At 47.0% G+C, this 22,100-nt stretch overlaps 1 protein-coding gene across 7 annotated transcripts in view; it reads right to left on the reverse strand.

Moving 5' to 3' along the window:
- msi2b (musashi RNA-binding protein 2b) overlaps positions 1–22,100 on the reverse strand; it is a 260,638-nt gene that overhangs the window by 166,455 nt on the left and 72,083 nt on the right. For all 7 annotated transcript variants that reach the window (XM_058077484.1, XM_058077482.1, XM_058077483.1 and 4 more), the window contains exon 6: positions 16,809–16,901. In XM_058077484.1, the coding sequence (XP_057933467.1) occupies positions 16,809–16,901 (93 nt within the window). The remainder of the gene's footprint in view (positions 1–16,808; positions 16,902–22,100) is intronic.

Genomic DNA, 22,100 nt, shown 5'->3' on the forward strand with positions numbered 1-22,100 from the left:
ACATCTCTCCCAGAAGCCCGTCAATTAGCACCCGGCAGTGCCGAGTCCGCTTGACTCATGAAAGAACACATCAGGAAGCTCGTACATAAAAGGCTGAGTTCTTTTCTCTCTTGTGTATTTCCTAAGAAATACTACATTTAGTATCCAGATAGGTACATGGTATAAGATTTGTACTAACCTGACATCATGTGTGAAAAACTGGCAAATAAATAATCAAAAACACAAACAAACATGAGCTGCACGGTGGTCGTGTGGGTAGCGGGCAGACCTAGTAAACCAGGGTTCAATTCCACCCTCGGCCATCTCTGTGTGGAGTTTGCATGTTCTCCCCGTGCATGCGTGGGTTTTCTCCGGGTACTCCGGTTTCCTCCCACATTCCAAAAACATGCTAGGTAAATTGGCAACACCAAATTGTCCATAGGTATGAATGTGAGTGTGAATGGTTGTTTGTCTATATGTGCCCTGTGATTGGCTGGCCGCCTCTCGCCCGAAGACAGCTGGGATAGGCTCCAGCACCCCCGCGACCCTTGTGAGGAAAAGCGGTAGAAAATGAATGAATGAATGAACAAACAAACAAAGCCTTACAGCCTTAAAGGAAGAATGTTTGGAATGTTGCCCATCATCCACAATCCTAAAATGGGACTTGAACACACACCCTTCTTTTATATGTGCCTTCTAAAGATATAAAAACAGGTAAAAAGAGGCAGCTGTTTCATTGGACGCAGCTATTCCATCCCCCGACAAGGCTCCATGTCCATCATGTGAGCTGCATATGAAGTACATTGTTATTATTATTCTTACACCAAAGAACTACATTAGCACAGCGGCTAGCTACTAGGCTAACAGCTAGCTTGAGCACACACTGGCTCCCAAAGCCTCAGGCCACTAACCAAAGGTAATGCTACATGTTTTTGTTTTGGAGGCTAGGTGTAGCCTTCCTTTCTATGTTGCTATGGGACATCAATGCACCCAGGAAGGAAGTTGTACTAAAATACTACACATATGACATGTTAGCATCCATGTAGCTGTTACTACATGCTTACAGCATGGATAGAAAACATTGCTGGAGCTTTTTGGAGCTCTTTGAATAGCCGCCTTTGTAGGCCCAATAGGTGTGTCGGTAGGTTTACATCCTGTTGTTATTTTAGGGACTTTTTAGCATCCACTACCAACAATCTTTACTGATAAATGAATCTGCCTTTTTCTGTCATACACCAACGTGTATGACCAAGATCTTTTGGTCCTAGTTTGGGGGCGAACCATAGTTTGGAGCATAGAATTCACACTGGAGTTGATTTTAAGCAAATGAAACCTGACAAGCGTGAACGCAACCTAAGAGGCCGGTGATTGCAAACTGACACTGTGCATGAACATTTTTAAGAAACCAAGACACGGTCAAGCCCATCAATGTATGAGGAAAAACAAACTGCAATCTTACCCACCAACGTAGACACAATGACAACAACTTAGTCGATGTTCTACATGACTAACGTGTTATCGATGTAACCACGCACGGTATGGTGGCTTGCTCCAGCATGGGCGTTACATCAGGATGAGGTGGAGATGATGACGGAGGCCTCATTCCTACTCATGAGACACCGCCATGTCGGTGCATCAGGGATTCTAGCCGGTAGGTAGCTCACAGTGTCCTTCCATCGTCCCTAAAATGTCCTCATCTTCAAGCTAGCAGTTAACATATTTAGCTCCAGCTGCTGTAGACAAGCTTGGAGGAAACAGCGAAAACTACTGCGACCAAGTAGTACTAGAAGTTCTGGAATCCAAAGACTCTGGGGTTGTTCAGTTTTTTTGACCAACATTTTTGGGAGAGGTATTCCTTGCACGATAATCCAGAGGTCAGTGACCATCGACAGCAGAGGTCGCCCACCCGCCGATCGCGATCAACATGTCAACATGTCGATCTTTGGAACTATGTTGATAAATCACAAAAATATTCTGAAAATGAAATCACATCAGTGCCCTTCCCTAGCAAAGGAGCACGAACACACCTGCCAACAAGAACACACTTTGATGCCTGAACATGACCGTAAGCCTCGCTGCTCTCCAACCATGAAGCCAGACAGTCCCAGACCTGAAGCCCAGAGGCAGCAACCGCCACCAAAGGCAGATTTCACATTAGCTCAGTACAATGGCACTAAGTCAACAACAACAAAGAAAGGAGGAAGAGAACGCACAGCAGAAAATGATGAAGTAAAGCTCAGTGGAGGCACTGACCAATCTGCCCCAGGACCAGATCTTTGTTCAGATCTGGCAAGGAGTCTTGGATCTGGTCGTGGCCTCATTTAAAGCTTGGAGAAGCAGGTGTGTGGGAGCATTTAATGCAATAAGGTGGGACGTGACGGGAAGGGGGTAGGGGCCGAGGGAGCTACCAACGCCGTCCACATTGTGGAGCACAAAGACCAAAAGATGAGCCCAGTCCACATAAAAAGGACACTGGATGATTTATGGCGCACACCAAGATGAAAGCATTGCCAAAGATGGCCAAATGATCTAAAATGCCAAAAGGTTCCAGCCTTCCTCCCCTCGCTTCTTCCTAAGCTTAGAAAAAGTCCACAATGTCAGACAGACCAAAGGCCAGTCCAGTCCCCTGAGCCGGACACTTCAATGGAAAGTCTGAATCTGATTCAGAGCTGGATCACATGCTCAAGCTCAAGCCAATGCACGGGCATCCGGCCGAGGGCTAGCATGTCCATGAGGCTGCAGAACGGCCTTTAGAAACGATGACAGTGTTGTGTTGCCACCAGTGGCGGCAGACAATGATTTCTCTTCCTGCTGCTGCTTCCACATGGGATCATGGCAGACCTTACAGGAGGGCTTTGTTTGGTTGGGAGACCATACTGAGGACTCTTTTCATGTGAAAAAAGTCCATAAAAGGAATGGATTCTTCTACATGGGAGATTGAGTGTCTGGTGCATGTGGTTGAGGTGCAAAACAGATGGTAATGGAGCAATTTACCTCAATTATTCCTAATTAAGAGGAACACCACTGCTTGAGTGTCAGCAATAAAGCAAAAAGCATTGTATCGTGCTCAACACTAAGCCCCTGATGACCTGCAAAGGCATCACAATGCTGGTCAAGTCCAAGAAGAAAGAGTATAGGAACCAAATTGGCTTTTATTTGTCACGGTCATGTCCTGCCTATAAATGGTCACCAGCTTCAGGAACACTTCATAATAATAAGAGCAAGTGCACTCTGCTGTGTGTGCAGCCGAAGTGGTCGTCGCCAGCGTTGCTCACAGCCAAATGTGTGCCCAAGCACTCAGCGGCTCGCTTGGCGGAACCAGAACAAGCAAGGTCGTGCGTCACATCGAGACCGTACATCACAATCGTCTTTCGACTTGAATGGGAGCTGGATATTAAAAGCTCTCGTAAAAACACGGCACTGACACAGCCGGCCTCCCACCATCTCATGTTTGCTTGTTAGTCGTTTAGTCTCGTGCTCATATGCATTCTGCATTCTTTCGATGCGTTCAGCGGCGGCCTTATTGGCCAGAAGAATCATCACCAGCCGTTCATGTTCGTGTGGGTCAGAAGTAAACGCTTCTTTAGTCATCCATGTACACATGTGGGAAACTCTAGTTTATGTATTTAGTTGAAAAATGTTTGTAATGTAGCGGCACGGCGGTCGTGTGGTTAGCGCGCAGACCTCACACCTAGAAGACCAGGGTTCAATTCCACCCTCGGCCATCTCTGTGTGGAGTTTGCATGTTCTCCCCGTACATCCGTGGGTTTTCTCCCAGTACTCCGGTTTCCTCCCACATTCCAAAAACATGCTAGGTTAATTGGCGACTCCAAATTGTCCATAGGTATGAATGTGAGAGTGAATGGTTGTTTGTCTATATGTGCCCTGTGATTGGCTGGCGACCCCGGTTGTACCCCGCCTTTCGCCCAAACAGCTGGGACAGCTGGGATAGGGTAACGAGGGTCACCCCCTGTGACACCCCCTGTGACCCTCGTGAGGAAAAAGCGGTAGAAAAAGAATGAATGAATGTTTGTAATGTAATGTCACGTCATGTTTGCAATCTCGTTGTACAATCAAGGTATACAGATGTGTTTATGTAGTATTAGGTATTATGTAAGTGTGTGTTGCTTTTCTTATGTGCACTTGAATACACTTGATACTTTCTAACATTTACTTAAGTAGCTCACATTTGGAGGCTAACAGGTAAAATCGACCACAAAATTCACTGATGAGCTCCCTCTGGTGGCCAGCCAGCAATAGCTGCTTCTTTTTGGTACTCGTCTTGTAGTCCATACTACGTCATATTTGTGACTATGGAGAGGCTGTAGTCAACCACCAAATATACGTATGCGTCATTGATATGGTTTTTTCGTGAAAGTATTTGGAGAAGGTGTGATGGAGTGAAGCTGGTGCACCACAAACTGTACTTAAAAACGGATTTGTTCACTGGAGAAGCAGGTACATGGTCTCATTGTTGGTTGGAAAGCCTCTCCTGTCTCTCCCTCTCTTGCAACACCCCTTCTGGTGTGCAACCCAAACGCAGGGGTTATTTGGTTCATTTAGGCAGCCACTGTGTCATTCATCACTACCGTGGGTCTGCGCTGCTTGAATTTGGGATTGTGTTCTGGTTTCTTGGTTTGTTTGTCTCAGCGATGGTAACTTTCCCTTCATCTTATGATGTCACTGAGCACGGTGAGTTGGCAGCTGGAAGACTGGCTGGCAGATGATGAAATGCAATCAAGCCGTCACTGGAGCGAGGTACCGACCGTCCATGCGAGTGCATCACAGTCACATCATATTGTTGTGAAATCCAATGGAAATATGTTGCAAATGTGCTTGATGTGCTCCCCTGACGGGGCGGCAGCAGCTGACGTAGCTCCTTAACGCATGCTTGGGTGCTGCTGGGTTAAAGCCATGGTTGGGAATTGGCCATGCTGTTTGCTTAATAAGTCTCCATCATGTCATTTTAGTGGATAATTTCTCTTCAAAGGGAACAAAGTGCTCCCTGGTGGCGTTTACAATGTGTGCTGAGCTGGAAGAGAGGATGCTGGGCTGGCAGTGGGGCTCCAAAAACAACTTGAGGAAACCCTCCAGGTGGCAAGTCTGGAAAAGGATAACATCCATGCTTCTGCTCAACTAACCATCAAACCTAATTACCTGTGGATAGGACTTATGGGCCACACGTTGGCTTCAAAGCTTCCTGAGCAGGAAGCGGCTCGAGTGGGTGGGATTGTGCGCGGTCAATGTGTCTGTGACCAAAAGATTAGACTGCCACACATCCTGGCACCCCGCCACTCTTTCCATCAAGCTTATTTAGATTTCAGCCATGAGATAACGTTTGACAACATATGACTCGGCCGAGTCTGCTGATGCATTCTTCTTCTCTCCACACGCTGCAGAGCACAGCCAGCCGCAAATTCATCTCACGTATTGGCTGCACATCTGATGTCGGACTTTACTTTGTAACTCATCTTATTTCCAAAGGCAAGCACCGGAAACTGGCAGCACTTTACAGACCAGATGGGAAGTGTCAATCTTAAGTCTGCGTTTTAGTACAACCCAACCTTGGTTAGCATGCGCCCCGGTTAGCATGTAGCAGCTTCAGTTCTTTGGTTTCCAACCATTCCTACCTTCGTTCTACAGTTCTACAACATGGGTGTGCAATGCAGTATTTGTATTTGTACTCAAGTAAAATTTAAAATACTCCCCCTGAAAAAAATAAAATAAAATAAAATAAAAATACCACCAATAATAATTATAATAATAATAATAATAATTGGAAATAATCAACCAATCTTTTTTCATAAATCTATCAATGAAACTGTAAAGACGAAATAATAATAAGCATAACATCCATAACCTGATGGATGGCTGAACCAAAAACTACTAAAATATTGTAGGTTGGGTGTTTTGTGTTGTTCCAAGCTGCAGTTCCATGTGTAAGCTATAGAGGGCAGTCAGGTTCAGCATGTTGGTTAGAGCGAGAGAGAGCGTTTGGAGGAAGAAGACTAGAATAAGAGATGGAGGAAGTGTTGGAGAGTGTTCATGCCGTGACCAGAGGCAGCGTCAAGACAGGAAGTGCTGGATGATGCTGTTACAATAAATGGCCGACTGAATACAGCCATCCTGGCGGGTAGTTATTCAGCCGCCATTACAATATCATTGGCAACATCAACCACCCCACAGTTAACCCCCCACTAACTAAAGGTACCGAATACCAGCCAGGAGTGCATCCAATTCTACCCAAGTTCCCAAGCCTTACTTCCTTAAGCGTTGTCAATGTGAACGTTATTAGAGCCATCTGGAGAACACCCACCCTCAGAAAATAGCAACTAAATGCAGCCCAATTTTACAAGAATAAAGTAAAAAAGCCACAACTTTAGGAGAATAAACTTTGTATTATTACGTTGGAAACTAATGTCATTTTAGTAAGTAGTAAGTAGTAGTAAATTTTCAAGAATCTTATTTTGTAAAAGTATGTAGTATGTAGTATTATGAAAAACAAATCCAACCAAACAAAAGAAAGCTGGCATTTTTGTAAAATTAAGTGATTAAATAATTATAATAAAGTCATAATATCACACAAGGAAAATCTACCAAGGTTATTTTACAGAAAAGAGAGAAGTTGATAACCCACGGGTCCTGCGAAGTTCATCACTTACTCCAACTACACTTTCTTATTTGCTGCTTTGCAACTTTAGACTCGCCAAGGCACCAATATGGAGGATAGCATCCCAATGGAATGCATTTTTCTAGACACGTCTGCATGTGCTCTCTTCCTACTGGTTTTCCATAGATAGCTTTGGAATCATGTTGCAAGATCCTCTAACGGCTGGTGCCCAAAAGCTCAATAAGCCTGGGAAGATAGCTCGTCTTATAAGCATAAACGGCAACACAAACATCGCATAGAGATAATTCCCCCACAAGACAAAAACAAAGAGCTTGTATCAGCACGGGTACAATGTGAGCAATGTACCGTCGTACCTTTGGAGCTAAATTCCTGCCCTCCAGGTGGTGCTGAGTCATGGGTGACAATGGTGTAACATTTAGAGTACTTTGCTTGGATGTACAGGATGTGTTCTTTGCATTACCCACATGTTCCTGTCCCTGAAAGCCAACTCACATATGCATGTCTAAGCAACTCTAACCACGTGCATCTGCTTTTTGTTGCTATCAATAGCTACGTTTTATACATAAGGCTACTGGGCTACTTCACACAAATACAACAGGAAGAACTATACCGTGCAATTATTAGGGTGCCACAAGGTCAAAACATGACAAGATTTACTCTTCAGAAAAAATGTCTCACGATCATAAAACCACCGACTAATCTCAGGATCAATGATCATCATCATTTTGCTTGCCATGTGCATACCTGACCCAGGTTTCCCATTTGAGATAAAAAAAAAAAAAATAGGCAGTGAGCCACCTGACCCAGGTTTCCCATCTGGGAAAAAAATAACCATGGATATGCAGAGCCTTCATCCTGACAGTCAACCCTCACTGAGATATTTGATCGACAATGTAAATTCAAACAGAACAGCACAAAATGGTTTGCACTCACAGAAAGTCATGGCAAAAGAAAGGCTGCAGATGTTTGACAGACAATACCAATTGCCTGTGAGAAATTGTAATTCCATAACTTGAAAAATAACACATTAAAGGACATCATTTTCTACCGTTTATTCTCACCAGGGTGGGGGGTGCTGGAGCCTATCCCAGCTGTCTTGGGGCAAGAGGCGGGGTCCACCCTGGACTGGTGGCCAGCCAATCCCAGCACACATATAGACAAACAACCATTCACACTCACATTCATACCTATGGACAATTTGGAGTGGCCAATTAACCTAGCATGTTTTTGGAATGTGGGAGGAAACCGGAGTACCCGGAGAAAGGCCACACATGCACAGGGAGAACATGCAAACTCCACACAGAGATGGCCAAGGGTGGAATCGAACTGGGGTCTCCTAGCTGTGTGGCCTGTGCGCTAACCACTCGTCCCATTATTATAATAATTATAATTATTATTTTTATTACTACTAGCAGTAGTAGTAGCACCATTTGGTCTCAAACGTTGACACCAATATCATTTAGCTTCAATGTGTGGGATGAAAACAGGCCTGCATTGTGTTGTGACTGTTTTTTCCAGTTGCATTTTTTCATTGTACTTCACTGTAAATTATTGTGAAAATATTGTCTCATTCTTTTGGAGCCAATCCCGTGGCTCATGAATGCGGGGTGTGCCCCCCCCCAGGCATGGACTTGTAAGTCAATGGTCACCAACCTTTCTGAGCCCAAGATCTCCATTGTCGGTCATAAACCAAGGCAAGATCATTTTTGTTTCGGGTTTCAGGGACGGGGCTCGGGATGGGTCTGGTGCCTGGGGAGTGGCTCGGAATTCATGGTCGCTGAGAGGGCACTGAAGATATTATTTTGACATCTGCTGGCAAAGACTACCAGAGGGTGAGCATACGTCAAACATGAATGAGGCAGACATTTTAGATGACAGAAGAATAAAAGAATAGCAGTATTCCCTGTGCGCCGCTTCCATTCAAGCTCGCTCCCTACAAGTTCTGTGGCTTGCGATTCCCGGCTCCGTGCTCCCCCATGCGGTGCTCCCTGGCGGTGGGGGTGGGGGTGTTGATACGGACGCCTGCGCTTTATTCGCACGTTGACTACTCTAAATGACTTGTGACAATTCCTCTGATCTGATGACATTTTTCAACTGCTCCCTGCTTGAACGGCATCCACGGTGCAGCGCGAGCACCCGCCCAACCCCGCAACAAAAAAAACCCAGCCCCCCACGTCACAATGGCGCCGCAGCCTCCCGCCGCCACCTGATTGACCCCTTTGAGCAGGTGCCGGATTTGATCCAATCACAGTCAATCTTCTTTAAACATTTCATTCTTTAAGCAGAACAGCGGGCTCAGAATTTCATCATTCAATCACCCGATCAGTCGCCGATAACACAATCAAGCCAATCCCGGCTTATCCCAGGGGAGCCATTTCAGGACCGACAGCTGGGAGATGAGACCGGGGACCCGCAGAAAGGTGTCAATCTCCTCTGAGCCTGAGCTCTCTTTGTCAGCCACCTATAGTGTGCGATAGGTAATTGAAAGGATTGTCAAAAATCTGTCCTATGTTAAATGAAAGTCCGTCCCTCCAGGTAAAAACCACTGCCAGCAAGCACAAAGGCAACCATGGCCTCGCAAGCAATCAGCCATGCACCCAGACTAAGAAGGATGGGAGTCGCGCACCCTGCTCAATTCTTCAGCGGCCGTTTAAAAAGCTGTTGGAAATGTTGCTGGGCCACTGGGCAAATAAAGGTCAAGGGGGTATGAAACGCTTTGTCTAAGCAGCCCTTTCCCCTCATGTGTCCCAGCAGCACCGCTAGCATATCCACATTCATAGCCAATTCATTTATATTGCTGTGCCCTTCTCCGCACCGCTCTCGCTCGCTAACGACAAGTGACTGCAATGAGATGGAAGCCTCCGGCCAAATGGCCAAGGAGAGGCACAAGCTCCGCCGTGGCCGCTCTGATCACTTCTTCTAATCACTGGAACCGCACAATATCACCCAGCTGATTAGGTCACTCGCGGCGGCGGGGAAAACAATCACAGAACGTCAGCTGATGATGGACACGGCGTCGCTGGAGAGCTGCTGGTCGCTGTGAGCGACATGCAAATGTGCACCTGCACCAGCTCAGGAAGCGCCATGAAGGACTGTGGCCTTTTGATTAGCTTCCCTTCCTCTTTTAAAGTGCGTTTCTATGCATTCATCATTTGTGGGTTTGTGTTTCGCCGCTTGAGCGTGACACGCGCTCGCTTCAAGCGCACATTCCACCAGCACAATTCCCAACAATCAAAGCTTATAGTTCTGCTTGGGCCCCCACAGGAGAGTCTGGCCGTGTCCGACATTCTAAAAGTATCATTTCATGGCAAAACTAAAGAAACCGATGAACAGAAGAAGAGCTGAATGTATCAGCTGTACATTGACCAGAATAATGTTACAATCATTTCTAAGCCATATATTTTAGTCATGTCACTTAGAGTATGGTTTTAAACGGTTCCCAGGTTGGAACCCTCAGAACGTTAGCTGGTGGGAAAAGAATGAAATCAAAGTAGAATGGAAGTAAAGTCATAATAATAAGAGACAATTAGGGAGTTGAAATAGCTGCAAAATTAAACAAAATCAACAACAGGAATGGAAAATGGGCTTTATGAGAACAAAATGTCAGTTTTCTCTTTTTAGGAAATGTATGAGGAAAAATAATGCCATTATAGAAGTCATCGTTTTATGTTTAATACCATGAGAAACAAACTAAACACAATCAAGTTGTCATGTTATTCATTTATTTATTATTATGAGGATTATTTTGGTTGGGATTGTCATTTTGGAAAATGTCTAATATTATGGCAATAAAGTAATAATATTATGCACAGAAAATTAATTTCTTTCTACCGCTTTTCCAAGGGTCGTGGGGGTGCTGGAGCCTATCCCAGCTGTCTTGCGGCGAGGGGCGGGGTACACCCTGGACTGGTTGCCAGCCAATCACAGGGCACATATAGACAAACAACCATTCACACTCACATTCATACCTATGGACAATTTGGAGTGGCCAATTAACCTAGCATGTTTTTGGAATGTGGGAGGAAACCGGAGTACCCGGAGAAAAACTCCACACAGAGATGGCCGAGGGTGGAATTGAACCCTGGTCTCCTAGCTGTGAGGTCTACGCGCTAACGCGCTAATTTATCAAACAATTTAAGAAGACAGTGGAAATATTTGGAAAATTGAAAAAAAAAAGGCTTTTCGCCAACTTCTTAGCATAGCTTAGCAAATACAGCCAGGTTGCACCCTTTTCTTGTTCGCTTTGTGGCCCTCGCTGCAAAAGATTCCGAAGGTGAAAAGACGGCATTGGCGACGTCCTAATCGTGCACACCCCCAGCCATCAAGCCACTGACATAACACGTGGACGAAAAGGAATGAAGACACCCTTTTGGTATCTTTGGCCACATGCTCTCGGGAAGGCTGGTGGACGTTGAATGAAATATGAAAATATCATGCCCCCGTTTCTTACGCGGCAGACCCCAACATCTTTGCTATTTTTCCATGCAAAAGGGCCACACAGGTATGCACCAGGAATCCTCACAGATGGTCTCTGAGTTATTTTAGTGCCATTTCCAAGGTGGAAGAGCATGCAAAATGTCAGCCGTGGTATTAGATTACCAAAGCCCCAGAACAAATGTCACCCGCGAAGCAATGAATCTGTTTGTGATGCTTGCCTAATTTCACTTCATTGTCCCATCTGCCCCCTTCTGGGCTGCTGTGACTATGCGCCCCCATATTTGCCGCACACTCCTGACGCACGCTGACATTTCATTCAACTATCATATCGATGTCATCTTTAAGGAGTGAAGGCTATGCTCTGCTGCTCTGACTCATGCTGACCTTTGTGTCTACCTTTATCCCTCCTGAGCCCAGCGGCAGTCGACTGGTTAAGCTCCTCCTCTTCCTCCTCCCATTCAGCTCCACCTCCGGGAGCTGGCTCCCGACCAGCGGAGCGTGAGAGACATGAAGGCCAGCGACATGGAAGCAAGTAGCGCTGATGGAAAGCAAAGTCTGCTTGAGGCCTGCGCTGCAAAGCCCAGTGACTGAAGTGTGGGGGTGGGGGGGCCAAGGCGAACCAGTGTGAGAGTTCCATGAAAAGAAATGCAGCTCAAGCAATGAGGGGCATTAGTCATGCAGCTGCTGATGCCGTCTTCATGCCAGGGCAGGGCTCAGTGGCGACGTCACATCCACACGGACAAGGCGTCTTCACACCCACTTCCTGCTTGAACCGAGTGGAGGGGGTGTTAACAGGTGTTTGATTCATAGCGCCCATTTTTAGGATTTTTGGCCTGAAAATCAGCTCCATCACACATTTGAAATTGGTTCTTTGATTTTCTGGGGATGTTTCTTTTTCAGTGATTAGGGGCCTGCCAGTGAAGCGCAGCCCAGCCTTTATTTCTCATACTTATTCCATATTCCATACGCCTTCTTTCTTATGGCTGGAAGGGTGCTGATGGTGGCTAGAGGGCTATTTATAGTGTGAAACATTCTGTGTCACCGTGGCGACCTAACTGAGTTGATCAGATATGATCCTAAAACGGGCCAATTGATTAGGAACCCCCCAACCCAGGCACGCTATTTCACTGGATATCATCATCACGCTGGAGAGACCGTGTCTCTCAACTGGCATGGGAACTACACCCCCCCGGCCCGACCTCAGGTAAGTGGTAAAGGATTATGATATAATGGTGGTTATTTGGTTCCAGACCTCGCCAGGATACATTAATTTATGCAAAGGAGGGTTCAATATCAATCAATGGAATATTCTTGGAGTTACAACATAACCTTCTAAATTCACTTTTTACTATTTTAGAACCCTGTGGAGATGACATAACAACCCTATAGTCACCTTTACAGTGGTATTAGCTAATACAGCGGACATGATAAGCAATATAATTAAGCTTGTTTTTGTGCCCTCAATCGGCCCTCAGCCTACACTGTGTGAAGAACCCAGACCTCTTATGTCACTGGATTGGGGGAAGAACCCTATTTATATTTGGCAACATTCTGCGTAACAATGGCAACAAACCAAGCTAAGAAGGACCACTTGATAAGGCCATACTGTTAGAAGAGCGCCTCATTGCGTTATATCACTGGATGGCTCTGGAAAAGGTCACTTTATTAGGAACCCACCCTGCAGACCATACTGTGCATATAACACCAGGCACCAAGCTGGGCTACTAAGCAGGAAGGCTCACCAAAAAAACATTCTACACATGCACCAGTTTCTGTGCTGGACCACAATGCCGTGTCTGTCTCAGCCATGGCGTGTCTGTCTCTGCCATGGCGTGTCTGTCTCAGCCATGGCGTGTCTGTCTCTGCCATGGCGTGTCTATCTCAGTCATGGTGTGTCTGTCTCAGCCATGGCGTGTCTGTCTGTCTCTGCCATGGCATGTCTGTCTCAGCCATGGTGTGTCTGTCTCTGCCACGGTGTGTCTGTCTCAGCCAAGGACATGACTGATGCCTTGTGACCACAATACTCCATACTGTATACTGTAAGCCAGGATAGGGAGCGATATTTGAACGATCATATTGCGAGGGAACAAGAAGAAGATCTTTTACTGCCTAACATGATGATGCCTGAACGCATCACGTTGAGTAGAAAGGTACCAGATTGACATATTAACACCATGTTTGGATCCATCGTTGAATGACACCAGGCTGGAAGTCTGGAAGTGATGTATTGGTGACAAATAGACAACAAGAACAACATGAGTGGTATGTGGCATCAAAACATGTCAGCAGATGTCCCCAAGCCACATTTGGTTCTAAGAGTATAAAGAAACACTGATGTTCTCAGCTGTCATGGGGGGAGGGTGTGGTCACCATTATCCTGGTAATAGGGTCCATGGGCGAGACATGACAATCATTCCAACATGAGCCTACTTCTGCTCAAATAAGCCTTCGGTGTGTCATGAAGGCCACGAGACGCGGCCGCGGCTTTCAAGGTGCGCCAACAGCAGGTGGGTTCTGCATCCTTAAGGTGACAGCTGGGAGAGACGGATGCACTAGAACTGTCAAGCTAACCCCCAACCCCACCCCCAGCCAGAGAGGAGATGGAGGGAGGGGGGAAAGGTGGCAGCGAGGGAGGGGAGGTCACCCACACAGCCTGTGACCCTGCCGTGGCCACACAAGCTGTTTGCTCTCCACCGCGTCCCGATACCGACACCGCTGCACACCACATCCTGCTAATTGGCGTATGCTGCCTCACACACACACACACTCACACACACACCAATGCAGGTATCTGGCTGCGTCACATGGAAAGGCCTGATGTGTGATGATGATGACGTTCAATCCAAGCAACCCAAGAAGAGCGTCTGATGGAAGCTCTCCTCCAAGCCTCTGATGTAGAGGCATGCCTTGTGAAAGCTTCTCCACCTTTACTGATGGGAGTTTGGTCTCAGCTTCATGTCCGTCTTGAAAAGACAATGCTGACGTGTCCATTCCTAATTTCCCTCCTTCATGGCGCTCCGTTGCTTCCACACACAACTAGGATACGTCCATGTCCACAAATCAGCATTCCTCATAGAGAAATGGACTACTTTGGTAGTTAGAACATAGAAACCTTCCAAATACAGTGTGTAACATCCAGTACGTGGCGCCCCCTAGACATGAAATATCTAGGCTTCCCAGCCCGTACCAATCCGTTATTTCCGTAGTAAGCTTTTGTTAGAAACATGAATTTGTGGAATTGAATATGGTTATGAAAATGAAACCAGTTTTGCAAGTATTGCTGAAATGTCTTTTTCATTCCACAACATAGCCGACAATATTGGTTGTTTTTTTTAACAATCCTCTGTAAGGCAGCTCCCTCATCCAATAAAAGATCAAATTGGAACAAACAGCCTTTAGGGCGGGGCTACTCCTTCAACATAGAGAGATCCATTTGTGGTGTGATTTAGAATATATCACTTTTTTTCCTCATCAACACAATAGCCATTTATTGACGGTCCCTAGTATTAACCAGCCGTTCCAGAGGCCCTTCCTGTCCGTGTGAGCTCACCACAGTGTGGCAGCCGTCTAAGCACAGCGAGGGGGAACTAGCGCTGTAGCTACGTAGCATCCAAAGGTCAACTTAGTACAACACGGTACACGGTACACGGTACACGGTACAAGGTACACGGTACACGGTACACGGTACACGGTACACGGTACATGGCACAAAGTACAAGGCACACGGTACACGGTACAAGGCACACAGTACAAAGTACAAGGTACATGGTACAAAGTACAAGGTACACGGTACAAGGTGCATGATGCATGATGCATGATGCACGATGCACGATGCACGATGCACGGTACACGGTCTGCATGCTGGTGTTGCCTTTTCTTGGTCATGTTTTCTTCTGAGTCGAGTGGCAACCATCTGTGAGGCGCATTAGCACACCTAGCATGTTGGGACATGTTGGGACATGTTGGAACATGTTGGGACATGTTGGGACATGTTGGGACATGCTGGGTCATCCCTTGAAGTACGAGCCAGCCCTTTATTCACCTTTGCACTCCAATTACCCAACACACTAAACATACGAAGAGAAAATAAGACACAATATAGATTCACGCATCAAGAACTGAAATACTAGCCTAGCAGCCTTTCCACCGCAGCTCCAGACATGCTGACTGATAGTCCACATGAACGTAGACAGGAAGTGCCCACATGGTAAGGGCGTAGAGAGACAGCTTGGTTCCACCTTTTGTGCCCCCCCCAACATCTACTCTGATTTTTCTGTGGAGGAGCTCCCACAGACCTGCGCACGTAATCGCCCCAGCGTACGAATGCGCTGGGCGGCAAAGCGAGAGCAGTACCACACAAATACCGAGCATATACAAGTAGGCTGGATCGGCCTCAATCAGTCTGATTTGTTTGTTTCCTCCTAAGCATTGAGCTTTCCTCAAGGAGGGAAAAACCTTGTATAATCAAGCCAATTATGTCATTCAATCAAGTCGAAAATGATTTGGAGCCCTTTCTCAGATCCATTGATTGCAAAGCCGTGCTGCATATTGGCGTGCCGTCTTGTATTGTGCAAATAAAAGCATGCAGGCCACGCTTGTGAGGACCTTTAAGCATCCAAACCGACTCACACACCTTGCTCTCTTCCAACACCGGGGGCTGCTGGCTTGCATGCTGGCTGTCAACCCAAAATAACTCTTTCCATGATTTCATCACAGCTCTTGTCTCACAGTCTCCTTGTCTCCTTGTCTCCTTCAGGACACGCTGCATTATGTGCCCGTGACAAATCCATCCTCATGGAAACTCTTTCAACTCAAGGTCAAGTGCCCGTGTCTGCCAGACCGTATCAGCTGAAGGTGACCTTGACTGATGTGGAATATGACATGAGGGAAATGGATCTGCACTCAGTGTGAAGAAATTATCTGTGAAATGCTGCCACTGTATCAAAGCCTGTTTGTGTGTGGCTTGCATGTCCTTGCATTAAAGGGCACGCAAATATGCCTCCCTCAGCTCTCTCGAGCCGACCACGCTCACACAACCCTGCACACACACCCATGGACCCACACACAGCAGCCGCTCTTCATCAAGCCAGCAAGTCCGTGTCGCTCATTGCACTCATTCAGCTTCTTCAGGGAGAACACGCCGCTATTATGTGACGCACGCCTTTCTTTTTCTGTGCATTCTAAAGATACACAAACAGGTCAAATGAGGCGGCTACTTAATGGGACGCATCTCCACAAAGCCAACAAGGCTCCATGTCCATCATGTGAGCAGCATGTGAAGCACATTGTTATTATTATTCTTATGAACATTGTTATACCCAAGAACTAGGTTAGCACAGCGGCTAGTTACTAGGCTAGCAGCTAGCTTGAGCACACACTGGCTCGCAAAGCTTTTTTGTTTTGGAGGCTCAGTGTAGCCTTCCTTTCTATGTTGCTATGGGCCATCAATGCACCCAGGAAGGAAGTTGTACTAAAATACTACACGTATGACATGTTAGCATCCATGTAGCTGTTACTACATGCTCTTTTGGAGCTCTTTGAATAGCCGCCTTTCTAGGCCCAATCGATGTGTCTCATGATGTGCATTTATTGGGTGCCTCCTTTCACCTGTTTTCATATCTTTACAACACACAGAGAAGAGAAGGACGTGTCTTCATGTCTCACCTAAGGATGGAGGATGATCCCCTCACAAAGTACACTTTTCCTTCAAGCACATTGCCCAACATTCCAGGCCTTAGGAGGAAAATAAAAGAGGCCTTACCTTCCCAAACTGTTCAAAATACTGCTTGACGTCCTCCACTACTGTATTGGCTGAAAGACCTCCCACAAAGATTTTCTTTGTTCTCGTGACCATCTGAAAGGAGAGAAAAAAGGAAGCAGGTTGTGATTAGCCTGAAAGAACTTTGAATGCACGGCAGGACACTTGATGAGCGGCACGGCTGATGAGGAGCGAATGCAAACAACTAAATAAGCTTTCCACACTTGGGTAACAAGCAAGGTCACCAGGCTGGACGTTTTGGACAGGAGAGAAGAGGAAAAACACACATGGATGGTTTTTCTCTCTGCCAGGAGACGGCAACAGTTTTGTCAAACTTCAGGCACAAATCATTTCCAAAACAATGAAGGGGTGCTGGAATCAGGGTGCATGAGAGCCTCATTTCTTTCCAAACAGCAACAACATGAAGGCAAGGGCAAGCGGTCATCACGGCTGAGGAGAGCGGATAGTAAACGTATCCTCCACATTCCCATCATAGCATCCCAAGCAAAGGCGCCAGACCTTCCCTAAGTCCTGCTCATACGCGACCACACCCTCGCAAGGTTCCGCCGGAAAGGGCGGCCATTGGCGCCCCGCTGCTGCTCTTTTATTGAACAAGAAAACAACTCGGGACACGGGCAGCCATCTTTTAAGAATAATGTCCAAAGAAAAAGTTGGAATTTGATGGCAACAACCTTGTAATATTATGAAGGTCATTTTGTAGCACAAAGCTGTAAGGGGTTCATTCATTCATTTTCTACCGCTTTTCCTCACGAGCATCGCGGGGGTGCTGGAGCCTATCCCAGCTGTCTTAGGGCGAGAGGCGGGGTACACCCTGGACTGGTCGCTAACCAATCACAGGGCACATATACACAAACAACCATTCACACTCACATTCATACAATTTGCAGTCGCCAACTAACCTAGCATGTTTTTGGAATGTGGGAGGAAACCGGAGTACCCGAAGAAAACCCACGCATGCACGGGGAGAACATGCAAACTCCACACAGAGATGGCCGAGGGTGGTCTCCTAGCGGCCTCTGAAAGAGGTTATTTTTTATATTTTTATATTATACTACTGTTATTTTTGTAAATAAAGTTGTGTATTTTGGAAAATAAGTTCTAATGTCAGAAGAATAACGTCAAAAAATAAATTTGATGAGATGGAGTTGAAATAGTGGGGAAGTGGTATTCAAACCAGAGGGAAAGTTTCTGAGGATAGAGCGTTAATATTAGCATAGTAACGTCTAAATACGAGCAAAGACCAAGACTTGGTGCTTTGGGACGCAACACAAGGCCAGCAGGAGCATCAGTCTCAAAGCTGACATCCGTCAACTCAGAAGACAAACTGCTTCTGTGCATGACCAAGGACATGGGAGAGGCTGACGTTCACATTCATGGACTAGCACAACCATTGGCCAACTGCAGCTCTGGCACTCTGCGGGTCCACCCTGGGGTCACTGCTGGGGTCCCTATGTCGAACACACTGTGGCCACACCTTTATTCATATTCTTACGGAGGACAGGAAACAATGCTGAAAGGATACTGTTGACGTTGAACGTGACATGTCATGATGCCATGAAGAAAAGAGAAATGTGCTGGCATCCTTATCTTCGTCCTGCCCCAACCTTTGTCGGTGGATTCTAACGTTTCCTATTTGATGAATTGGCCATGGGATTTGCATTAGCAGATTGTCATGCATCGGCCATCCAGTAAGCTGCCCCCCCCCCCCTTCCCCCCAAAAAGCCCCTAACCTGATAAGTATTGTGTGGAATAACACAGCAGAGCAAGAGAAAGTAGCTGAGCCAAACACTTTCAATGCATGAAAAAGGTTTAACAGCGAGGAAGTGGCCATCTGTCAAAGGCTTTCCGGGTGCAATCGCGTCTCGCAGGCGCACAACCTGCAACACCCCCACCCCACGCGATACGTCCTTCTTTCATGTTTTACACATCTTCCAAATCTGGCTTGGCCAAAATGACACCCGGTACCCAACATGGCTGCAGGGCTTCTTTTGCTGTTCTCCTGGTGACCCAGGATCTGCCCAGACCGGGTGGTCGGTCAACAATGACTTGACGAAAAGCAGCAGGTTACTGATTGGATGAGTCCTGCTCATCCAATCACCTGCCAGGACACATTTACAGCCACAACTCAGAGACAGGGACCAACCAAAATCAACAGTTAAAAAAATACCTTTGCAAAAAAACAGACCCGTCCTGAAAAAGCCACAAGTCAGTGTCTCTTTGACTTGCAATTTCATGTCATGTCGCTTATCCTCACTATGGGGGGGGGGGGGGGGGTATGCTGGAGCCTATCCCAGCTGTCTGTGGACAAGAGGCAGGGTACACCCTGGACTGGTGGCCAGCCAATGGCAGGGCTTCATAATCCAAGGGAGGTAGGGAGGGAGAGAGGGAGGTTGCTACCTAGAGAGGGAGGTTTTTAGGGAGAGAGGGAGGTTGCTTGCTAGAGAGGTTGCTAGGTAGAGAGGGAAGTAGAGAGGTAGAGAGGGAGGTTGCTTGGTAGAGAGGGAGGTGGCTAGGTAGAGAGGGAGGTGGCTAGGTAGAGAGAAAGGTAGAGAGGGAGGTTGCTAGGTAGAGAGGGAAATAGGGAGGTAGCGAGGTAGAGAGGGAGGTAGAGAGGGAGGTTGCTAGGTAGAGAGGGAGGTAGCTAGGTAGAGAGGGAGGTAGAGAGGTAGAGAGGGAGGTTGCTAGGTAGAGAGGGAGGTAGCTAGGTAGAGAGGGAGGTAGCTAGGTAGAGAGGGAGGTAGCTAGGTAGAGAGGGAGGTAGAGAAGTAGAGAGGGAGGTGGCTAGGTAGAGAGGGAGGTAGCTAGGTAGAGAGGGAGGTAGAGAGGTAGAGAGGGAGGTCTAGGTAGAGAGGGAGGTAGCTAGGTAGAGAGGGAGGTAGAGAGGTAGCGAAGGAGGTAGCTAGGTAGAGAGGGAGGTAGAGAGGTAGAGAGGGAGGTTGCTAGGTAGAGAGGGAGGTAGCTCGGTAGAGAGTGAGGTAGCTAGGTAGAGAGTGAGGTAGGGAGGTAGAGAGGGAGGTAGCTAGGTAGAGAGGGAGGTAGGGAGGTAGAGAGGGAGGTAGGGAGGTAGAGAGGGAGGTAGGGAGGTAGAGAGGGAGGTAGCTAGGTAGAGAGGGAGGTTGCTAGGTAGAGGAAGGTTGCTAGGTAGAGAGGGAGGTAGGGAGGGAGAGAGTGAGGTAGCTATGTAGAGAGGGAGGTTGCTTGGTAGAGAGGGAGGTAGCTAGGTAGAGAGGGCAGTAGGGAGGTAGAGAGGGAGGTAGCTAGGTAGAGAGGGAGGTAGCTAGGTAGAAAGGGAGGTAGCTAGGTAGAGAGGGAGGTTGCTAGGTAGAGAGGGAGGTAGCTAGGTAGAGAGGGAGGTAGGGAGGTAGAGAGGGAGGTAGCTAGGTAGAGAGGGAGGTAGCTAGGTAGAGAGGGAGGTAGCTAGGTAGAGAGGGAGGTAGCTAGGTAGAGAGGGAGGTGGTCCTGCATGTACGGGTGATGTTTGGAGGTAGAGCCGGGATAAATGAAGGTATGAATGTTGAGTGAGTAAACATGCGTGGAGACCAGCAGAGGGCGATGTCATGGATTGGTCCAAGAGGAGTGACGGCATCGCGGCCACGGAGACGTGATACAGGTCATCTCAATCAGCAGCCGCTGAAGGTTGAGCCTCCTCATACCGGCTAATGGCTAGCGTCTTAGTCATGCATCAACATGTCAAATGAGCCCCTGGCTGGTGGAGGGTTGGACCCAAGAATAGACCCAGCAGCTGCATCCTCCTCCTCCTCGCCAACATCATCCCTCAGGCCTTGGGGGTTATCAGCCTTGGATGCCACCGCCGGCAACCCCAGGCCAGACAGCTGCTGATAAGCTGGCTGTGCGACTATTTATCACCATCACTCACTTTTATCCGTGCGAATCAAGGTAAAATAAAGACAGAGATAAATAAACACGGCCGTGTTCATCCGGGCTCAGCCTCTCCATCTCGTGTTGGGCTTGGGAGCCTTCCCTCACGGCCAGCATCTTCACCGGTCATCTTTCCATCTCCTTCTCTGCGACCCCTTCCAACCTCTCTCTCCCGAGAAGCTGATGGCCTTGTTGTAATAACATGACTTGCCCTCTTTGTTCCCATGGTGACAGAGGACATGATGGCTCATGGCTCCATCCCGTAAAACTTCATGGGGTTACAGCATCATCTCGTATTGCTTCTAAAGTCATCACTTCCTGTACAGGGGCTTGATGCAAAGATCGCCTGTTTGTAGAAGCTATGGACCCAAATAGGTGATGGAGAAGGGATTATGGTATCATGATGTGTATGCTGTTACCGTAAGAGGCTGCAACGTACGATGTGATGTGCTGCATCCCTAACATCCCTAATGGTCATGAAGGACTGTGCCACTGACTACTATTTCCATTGTAATTTGTTAAGCTTTGCAAGAAGTGTTGCTAAAGATGGAAGGACCTTCTTCTAATAAAGGATATGGCCAAGTCATGGCGAGTGGAAGCAGCACAGGAGCCAGGTGATTAGCTTCCGTCTGTCAGAGATCACGGCACATGGCAAGCCGCGGCCTCCTATGACGTATGAGGCATGAGTATCAGGTATGAGGTGTGCAAAGTCAAGTATTCCTGTTGAATATTCAAGACTTATCACTGATGATGAAGCAATAATCGTCTAGTCAGTCACTCAACACCCTCGCCATGCGGTGCAGGTGGGCGCAAGACCGGTGTCACTTCAGCGGTCATCACGGTGGCCACGTCCCTTCTGTGAGACGTCTATCTCCACATAGTAGCGTCCCCTAGTTCTCAATGGAATCTGTTCATAGTTACAGCATAGAAAACCACCTTCAAGACACGATTTTTAACATGATCAGAGCCCTCTAGACAGGAACTAACACCCCTACAGTTGTCTTTACGCTCCTATTAGCCACTATGGCACACATAATAAGAGAAAATAAAACACTGAAGACATGTGAAGACACATTAGCATTTTTACTTCCTGCTCTGCACAGTACTTCCTGCGGTGTCTATTGTCTCATCAATGTAACGTTACTGACATCCAGGGGCCAGTGTCAAATACTACATATTACATTTGGGTTTGACTTCATTAAGACTTTTTTCATTTAGGCCAAAATACTAAACAATACTGATAAAATGTGCATATTTTGGACTAATAATAGGCTGTAGTCAAGCACGGAGGAGCAATGATTTATTCATGAATATATTTGGTAAAGCTGTGATGGCGGGAAGCTGCAAATGGAAGTGTGAAGTAGCGTCGTGGGACGACTGGATCTAATCAACCTT

This window comes from Doryrhamphus excisus, chromosome 7 (assembly GCF_030265055.1).
Source record: "Doryrhamphus excisus isolate RoL2022-K1 chromosome 7, RoL_Dexc_1.0, whole genome shotgun sequence".
Classification (NCBI taxonomy): Eukaryota; Metazoa; Chordata; class Actinopteri; order Syngnathiformes; family Syngnathidae; genus Doryrhamphus; species Doryrhamphus excisus.